Raw genomic sequence first — 8,843 nt, 5'->3', positions numbered from 1 at the left:
ATATTTCATCCCAAATGCCGTGTACTATCAAATTTGTCATAAAGTAGATAATTAGTGAAATTAATATACATGGATAAGGCTTAGTTGGTAAAGCACAGAGGATAAGAATTCTGGTCCAAAAAACATAGTAATTTAATCTTAAAGAGTTGATGTAAGGGAAAAATGCGATGTCCAATCCATAGTCCACAAGTAAATAATGCATGCACATCTCCCTCTCCGTTGTTAATCTCTTCAACTCGTCATTGACCCACCGTTCCACTCACAATAAAAATTAGAAGTTTTATTATTATTATTATTTTATTTACTAATGGTTAGAAACCGAAATAAAAGGTTAACCGACCGAAATAATTGGTTAACCAATTAGTGGTTAACCGAATTTAATGGACTAGTATATGGTTAGTGTTTTCAAAAACCGATAAAATGGTTAACCGACCGAATTAATCATGTGCTGTAAGATAAAAGTCCAATTGTTCACACTAGGACAGATTTGACACATTTTCGTATTTTCAACTTATCTCCCTCATACGGACTCGGATTGAGGTGATTCAAAATGAGTTGGAAAGCTAAGAGAAAGATGAAAAAATGACTAACAATAATCATCTCTAAATTTGAAGTGTATCAGGCCCAGAAAATTATCCAAAGTTGATGAACATGTTGAAGCTATGATTCCTTTCTCACCCTTACACATTTCAACTCCTAAATTATCAAATTCTTCCACCACCCTTTCTTAAAGGCTGAATTCAGAAGATTAGGGAGTGGGAGGCCATTAGGAGATTTGGTCTTTAGAATTATGTTTGCCATTTTACTATAAAAGGAGACTCTGGGAGCCATTTGAAGAGACACCAAGCTTAGGCTTAATTCCTCCATCTATAATGTTATTTTGCTGATTTTTCTCTTCAAAGGTCAGTTGTATTTGTTGTTGTGATTGTTGTTATTATGCTCAAGTTGTTGTTTGTGCAAAAGTTCATCCAATAAAAGTAAGTTTAAGTTACCGAAGAAGTTCGTTCGGTAATCGTCATTACGGTTTATTCTAAACTTCAATCTCTTTTATTACTATTAACTCCGGCTTAAAGCACTTTTTGGCCCCTGATCTATCCAAAATTTCTGCATTTAGCCCCTGACCTATTATTTGGTCATATTTGGCCCCTAACCTATCAAATTAGATAAAATCCAACCCATATTGAAGGAAAAATTAACTATGTTGGAAAATTAACGACAGTAACCAATACAAAAATGACACATGACACATAAATAAAATTAATTTTCACTCTATCGGAACACTAGAAAAAGTTTTTAGGATTTTTTTATTGTGTAAAATAGTTACTGTTGCCATCTCCAGTTGAAAATTAAGTTTATTTATGTGTCATGTGTCGTTTTTGTATTGGTGACTGCTGTTAATTTTCCAACAAAGTTAATTTTCCATTCAATATGGGTTGAATTTTATCTAATTTGATATGTCAGGGGCCAAATATGACCAAATAATAGGTCAGGGGCCAAATGCACAAATTTTGGATAGGTCAGGGGCCAAAAAGTGCTTTAAGCCATTAACTCCATTATCTATCTTTCTAAGGTGTGTTTTAATCTAATCATGGGCTAAAACCCCCTTACCTAAGGCTAAAAGCGGATCTTAACCTTAATTATTTGGTAATTACGTTTAACCTATTTAAGCTGTGCTTATCCTTTTTTAGAACTAACTTATGTTTCTTAATGCTTGTAGGAGATTGGCCAACTTCCTACTTGAATATAATTAATCGTTTATATTGACCGTGATTAAATTGATTAATCGAAATTCATAAGTTGGACCTAATGGCCATTTAGTGTGGTTTATTGGTTTTTCAAGGTTTTTCATGAATCTTATTACAAATCTTAGATTTATTACTTGAGCCGGACAAAGGGAAAGTAATAAATCGAAGGTTTGGAAATAAAAAAACTTAATGCTTCTTTGGATTAATTACTTGAGTCGGACCAAGGGAAAGTAATTAATCGAAAGTTTAGAACTAATTACTCGAGCGGTTTTTCTTGAATATTAAGTAATCACTTTAGACGGACCAATGTAAAATAGGTTAAAAAGGTTTAGATTAATAAAACTTAATGTTTCTCTAGATTAATTACTTGAGCCGGACCAAGGGAAAGTAATTAATCGAGAGTTTAGAGCCAATCTCGAGAATCTATTAGTTAATAAGTACAATCGTCATCTTAAAAAGGATAAAACAACTTAAAAGGGGTTAAGTGTTATTACCAAGCAAAGAGGTTAAGTGAAGCTAGAAGCCTTAGTTTCTTTCATTATAAGTATTCTCTCATCTAATTTTGTACAATTTTCATCTCACTTCTTGCTTAAGTCTTAGCTTGGTTGTCCATCAAACTCTACATTTTGATTGTTTAAACAATAGATAGTAAGCAAAAAGATTAGTACTTATAATCACCATCCTTGTGGGAACGATACTCTACTTTCACTTTATTACTTGATACACGACTAAGGTACACTTGCCTTCACATGCACATATACGTAAAACGCGCATCATGGATCAACCTTCAACAAAATGTAACTTAAATTAGTGAAATAATAAAAAAAGGCTTCGCGGTTCCCTTGTTTTTGCTTCGCGGTTTCTAAAACCACGAAGCAGATTAAGTGAAAAATAGGCTTCGCAGTTCCCTTGTTTGTTTTAGTTTATTGGAGCAATGTTTGGCGTTTCACTTTAAACCGTATGATATAGGATGTTTGATTAGGTTTATATATCATTAGTTTTTAGTTTTATCATCAATTTTTAGACTTACTTATAGAATAGTAGCGTTTTAAAACTTTTCACTTGAAACTTTTCATGAATCAGTTGTTCGTATTTATAGTGAAGCTTTTCATGAATTAGTTGTTCGTATTTATTTGATGTTGAAGCAGATTAAGAGATCGGTAAAATATATGCAATCCAACTAAAACAATCTTGAACAAAAAAAAAAAGAGAAAAAAAAACAGAATGATGTAAGGAGGAAAAAGGAAGACAATCTTCATTTTTCCTCCTCAAATAAAACACTACAAAAGAGAAGAAAAACTAATCAACAAAAAGATCAATTGATAAAATTGGTAAAAAAGTATGGGAAATTGAAGGGAAGAAGAAGGAAGTTTTTAGACAGAGGAGAGAACTGCTCCGCCAACTACTTGAAACTGCCCTTAGCTGAACATATCAAAGTTATTGAGAGTTCTGACTTATCAAAATCGGTGAAATTTCAACCATTTAATAGTTAGATGGGGAAAATGAACATTTTGGATATATTACCAATTTTAGATAGACCATAGAGTAAATGTAACCAAATAATAAATAAAGGAGTGAAATAAACATCTTAAATAGATCAGAAGCAAATGTTACCAAATAATATGTTAGCGGTTAAAAATTAAAATTTTGGATAGATCGTGTTTTAAGCTTAATTCAAAAAAATCAAAAGTTATTTATAAAAAAAAAATTAATTCAGTTTTAAAACTTAATTCAGGGCCAAATATTGTTTTAAAATTTAATTCAAAAAAACCGAAACTTCCCTATTAAAAAAAAAATCAAAACTTATTTTTTCGACGTTTTTATAGACACCGCCGCGTAAATTTAGGGGTCAATCAATCTTTTTGGACAAATTTAGAAGGTAAATGATATATTAAGTCTCGATTCTATCAGAATACATCAATTGGATTCAGAATTTATCCAAAAAGATTGATTGACCCCTGAACTTCAAAGTGTCCCAATATACTCCTTCAACTTGCATAAAATATCCAGTTAGTCCCCCTAAACTTGCGTAAATATAATCAATTAATCACTCGATTGCAAAAAAAAAAAAAAAAAAAGCGAAAGATGTACTAGGCACGTTTAAAAAAAAGTCAAAGGACCAAGATCAAGTATACGATTCTAATATTATAACCGTATGATTAATTGATTACATTTTACGCAATCATGAGACCGACTAAACATTTTATGCAATTTAATAGGCTATCGAGATACTTTAAAAGTTCAGAAAGTCAATCAAGTTTTTTAGACAAATTCAGAAGGTAAATGATATATTAAACCTAAAATTAATAATCTTCATGCAAGTTATCACCGACACTTTTTTTTATTTCCAGTATAGAATTAAAAAGCAAAAGTAATTCTGAAAAATGGAAACAAACGATGAATATAAAAATGTATGTTAAGAATGTTTATATTCATGATTAATACCTGCTATTAGCAGAAATGACTATTTACAACAATACCCATTAAGCTGAATACATTAAAATAATTATCCCTATGAAAAGGGTTTCAAATAATAGGAGATCATTTTACACATGAATTTCCAGTTCATTGAAAAATCTTTTTTCATTTCTTCCTCTGAACTCTCTTGTTGCTCACCTATTTCGCCTCGGACCCGAATCTTAGACATTGATGATCCTCTGCCTGTTGTGAACGTGCGAATGAGTTCTTTTCGCAGGTTGTCGTCTCAATGCTTTCACTCCCAATGGGTTATCCTTGCTCTGCCATCATAAAAACGAAAAAGTTAGAGACGAAGGGAGTGTTTGGCTGCTCCTTTTCATGCTCCTGTTTGCCTTTAACAACTGAAAAGCAGCCTTTTATTTTTCCAACAGCAAACAATAAATCGTAACAACAAATAGCAAACAGTAAATCGTAACAGCAAACAGCAACAGCAAACAGCAACAGCAAACAGTAACAGTAAACAGTAGGTAAAACAAACGAGCCCGAAAACCGAGTGGGGAATTCGATAAATGTCACGAAAAAGGGGTAAGAGTTTCATTTACCAGTCTGCAAGTTCCGGCATCAAGGTCACATACAGGATACTCTTTCGGGCAGCAGCTGTAACGGTCATCACAGCAGGTTGCAGATTCAAGAGCGCAGCATCCCCATCCGAAGCAAAAGCCACTATACTCGTAGACACAGCAGCAGGTGTTTCCGTCGGGGCATGAGAAGTAATCATCACATTCGGTTGAAGGCTTTGCTGGAGGTGGAGGAGTAACGGGGGACGGAGTGGGACCGGGTTTAGGGGGGTTTTGGCCATTCTTGGTAGGGTATGATGCCTCAACAGCAATACCACACTTTCCTGTTTTGGCATTGGCTATATTACGCTCCATCCTGATGTAACCGGACTCCCCCCACGCTGGACCCCATGAGTTCCTCACGATCCAGTAATCAACGCCATTTTCTGTACCGTATCCAACAGTAACCACGCCATGGTCTAGCTCCACGCCACAACGACCGGTAAAGACACCCTGAATAGCGTAAAAGACAATGTAAAGTAACAGATAAAGCGCGAATCCAAGCCTTCAACTTCAATTCCACGATCAATTATGAACTAAAACGGGTAGAGTATCGAGCAATTACCGATTGGTAGAGCTGGAAAGCCCTGCCACCAGCTTCAATAGCAACACTAACGGGTTGATGTGCAACAGCCTTCATGAGGGATTTCTCATCATTTTCCGGGACATCTTCAAATCCGTCAATGGAAACAACCTTAGTATTCTTCTGCAATACGCAATACGCAAAACGAGTAAAGAACATTAGTTATGTGCAGCAGACATATCTGAATGTAGAAATGCAAGTGCATTTTCCTCGAACATTTCATTCGGAATACGAGCATACCCTATTCGGATCACAGACGTTATCAGCAGCCTTGTAAGGGTAATCTTGTTCGGTATCAATTCCGCCATTTTTAATAATAAACTGGAAACCATAATCCATAAGACCTCCATTGCATCCCTGGTTGTACGATCTATCGCAATCCACCAATTCTTGCTCCGAGAGAGAGATTAGATCACCGGTAACAATCTGGTTAATCCCTTCCACGGAAGCAACAGTCGAGAAAGCCCAACAACTCCCTTCATTTAACAAAGAAAGCAACTCAGCAAATTAGGAGATTTCTCATACATATCAAAGCTTCCAACTAGAATTGACAATTACATACACGACCCGATTACATGACACGAACGCAGGCTAAACATATAGTAATTCCTTAAGTCACAAAGTTTCTTAATTGACATTCAATTTTATAAGCAAGCTAAAGAAAAGTCAATATCAAGGAAGATCCTACAAGAAAGCAAAACTGTCTAACAACCAATTTAGGTGTGCCTAAATATTGCCATACCAACAATTATTTCATCAAATTGCAGCAATTATTGCAATTTAGTGCCCCGTTTGGTTCTTGTTTGTTTTGGTTGTTTTATTCTAAATAGATAAACTTGATAGCTAATTTTTAAGGACTAATATCTAAATTTTAAGGAAAATTAACTAATATCTAACCGCTAACAAATAGTAAAAAAACAACTGTTAAACCGAATAAGTGACAATTTGAACTGAACAGGTGACAATTTGTGACAACAACAAAGTGACAATTTCTGACACAATATCATCGTTTATTATTTATGTCATTTATATCTTATATAATAAAAAGAAATGCATAGAAATAAATTTTGTGGTTTAGTCAATTTACAAAAAATGTGAAAAATTATAACTAAAGGGGTGTTTGGTAGCTACTTTTCATGATTTTTGCATTTTCACTTCAAAAATGAGAGCTTTAGGTGTTTGGTGAGTGACCTCCTCTCTGCCTTTTATATCTGAAAAGTAGCATTTTACAAAAGCGAAAAAACAGCAGCAAACATGGGAACAAACGGTCCTAAATGACGTGAGAGTCGGTTTTTCAATAGAAAATACTTGTGGTTTAGTTTATTGGCAAAAATCGTAATTTGTAAAAGCAGTCTTTTTATAATTTGTCCGATTTCTTGGTTCGAGCCTCGTCACACATCCTTTTTAGGTACGCTATTCCTCGAGATCTAGCTTAAGCAACTTGGAACATTAACCACTCAAACCAAAAAAAAATCAGTCTTTTTGATTGCTCCAAATAGCTACCTCTTGTTAAATCGTCACCCCATTAATTTTTAACCGAATAAATTACTTTCTAAACTGCACAAAGCAAGGATTATGTACTTTTCAATTATATAAATAACATAAAATGATACGTTTTGACAGCACTAACCATATGCAAAAAGTACAAATAATTGAAGCTTACGCCATATCCTAAAAAAGTAAATTAGATATTGTTATCTTATCTACCAAAATCAACTCAAAGTTTTAGGAAATCGGTCAATTTAATCCTAACATAGAAAATAATTTCATTTTAATCTCAACATTAATGAAATTTAACCTGTTAACATTTCATAAATGTTGAGTCGGGCTGAATTGGCAACATTTCACAAAATTAAGGCTAAAATTTTGTTATTTCCTTTGGGTTAAATTGAAACTTCCCAAAAATGTTAAGGACCTTTTAGTACTTTGTCCCAATTCTTTTAAACTTCAATAATTATAGTTATATATGCTATAGAAACTAAAAACAAAATCAAACTCCAACTAATCATAGCATAACATATGATGAAAAGAACATAAAATTCTTTGGTCCCGCTGTTGTGATTTCCACCCAATCCAAACCCAGAACCCAAAAATTCTAGAGAGAGAAATAAATATAAAAAGAGTAAGAAATTACCGCATTGCCCTTGATCCTTGACGGCGGCAACAGCCCCTTTCTCTCGCCAGTCAACATTCTCCGGCAAATCATCTCCGACATTAAACAAATATCTCTGACTCTTAACCTTCGAATTCAACAAATTCTTCCTCTCCATCCGAGTCCCCAAAAACATACTCCGATACTCCTCGTTACTCAAATCGGCGAACCGATTCAATCCAACCTTATAAGTAAGATTCAAAGAGTTATGTTCATCGATAAACTTCAGATTATCTTTAAAGATCTGAAACCGCCTCTCTTTCTCACCCAAAGCATTATAACTTTTGTGATGTCTAACGAGCCAAATCTCGTACATTCGTCGAATCTGAGCTTCGGATCTTAAAACACCATCTGGATTTTGCCCGTGGCGGATGTTGTAATCGATAATCGACATATCGGAGGCTAAACAAACAGAGAGGAGACCGGAGAGGAGGAAAATTAGGGAAAGGGAAAGGGTTGGGGAAGCCATGGTCGGGAAAAATGGAATTGGTGGATTGTGTTTTGGGTTTGGGGAAAGTGGGTATTTATAGAGATGAATGGAGACGGAGAAAGAGGAGGAGGAGGGAGTTTGGGAATGGCGGAGAAGGTGCGTTGAAATAGGAGATGTAAATAGTCACGCAAGGTCACACAGGGGAAGAAACAAACAAAGTGAAAAGTAGTTTTTTTTTTTTTTAACTAAAATTAGGATTTTTTTTTATTTTTATATAATTTTTCCAACTAAGATTCTATCTTATCTCTAAGTAATTATTAGTTTATTACCACCTATAGCCATTTTTAAGGGGTTTATACTTTAAAATAAGGACTAATTACAAATCTAGCCCAACTAAAAGGGTCCATTTACATATCTAACCCACTTTGCTTCAATATCATTAAATTAGACACTTTCATCCACTTTGGACAAGAATACCCTTATTTCAATTCATCTTCTTTCTCACATTCTGAATGTCTTTCTCATCATCCCAAACGGGCGAAAAGACGGTGGTTTATAGAGAGAAGAGATTTTGTTTCGTTCAACCTTTAAAGAACTAGTGTCTGCGGAAGAGGATTGGGAATGAAATCTTAAAAAATAAGAAAGGAAAAAAAAATCTAACAATTGAACTGCTGTGATGTCGCATTTGTGACGAATTCGTCGTAAATGCGACAAGATTTGTCGCATCTGCGACAACGGTTGTTGCATTTGCGACGAAATGCGACAGCTGTTGTCGCATTTGCGACGAAATGCGACAGCATTTGTCGCATTTGCGACAAAATGCGACAGCGATTGTTGCATTTGTGAAGTGGTGTCGCATTTGTGACGAAATGCGACAAATTCGTCATAAATGCGACAA

The 8,843-nt window shown here is 34.6% G+C and overlaps 1 protein-coding gene across 1 annotated transcript; it reads right to left on the bottom strand.

Moving 5' to 3' along the window:
- Positions 1 to 4,149: 4,149 nt before the first annotated feature.
- LOC136226363 (cysteine proteinase mucunain-like) lies at positions 4,150 to 8,102 on the bottom strand. The gene is made up of 5 exons (XM_066014810.1): positions 7,498 to 8,102; positions 5,604 to 5,839; positions 5,346 to 5,486; positions 4,766 to 5,233; positions 4,150 to 4,483 (listed from the first exon to the last, which is right to left on the bottom strand). The coding sequence occupies exons 1-5, from the start codon at positions 7,982 to 7,984 to the stop codon at positions 4,385 to 4,387; spliced, it is 1,431 nt and encodes a 476-aa protein (XP_065870882.1). The 5' UTR covers positions 7,985 to 8,102; the 3' UTR covers positions 4,150 to 4,384.
- Positions 8,103 to 8,843: the final 741 nt, after the last annotated feature.

The sequence above is a fragment of the Euphorbia lathyris genome, chromosome 4 (assembly GCF_963576675.1).
Source record: "Euphorbia lathyris chromosome 4, ddEupLath1.1, whole genome shotgun sequence".
Lineage (NCBI taxonomy): Eukaryota > Viridiplantae > Streptophyta > Magnoliopsida > Malpighiales > Euphorbiaceae > Euphorbia > Euphorbia lathyris.
Note: the sequence above shows the minus strand (reverse complement) of the source record. Positions and strands in the feature narration are given on the sequence as shown.

What these genes read in the sequence shown, in the direction of transcription:
- LOC136226363 (XM_066014810.1), bottom strand. Translation starts at nt 7,984, where the DNA reads ATGGCTTCCCCAACCCTTTCCCTTTCCCTAATTTTCCTCCTCTCCGGT. An exon ending in CAAGGATCAAGGGCAATGCG is followed by an intron (nt 5,840 to 7,497) that starts GTAATTTCTTAC and finishes TGTTAAATGAAG; the next exon opens with GGAGTTGTTGGGCTTTCTCG. An exon ending in CTTTCCAGCTCTACCAATCG is followed by an intron (nt 5,234 to 5,345) that starts GTAATTGCTCGA and finishes TACGCTATTCAG; the next exon opens with GGTGTCTTTACCGGTCGTTG.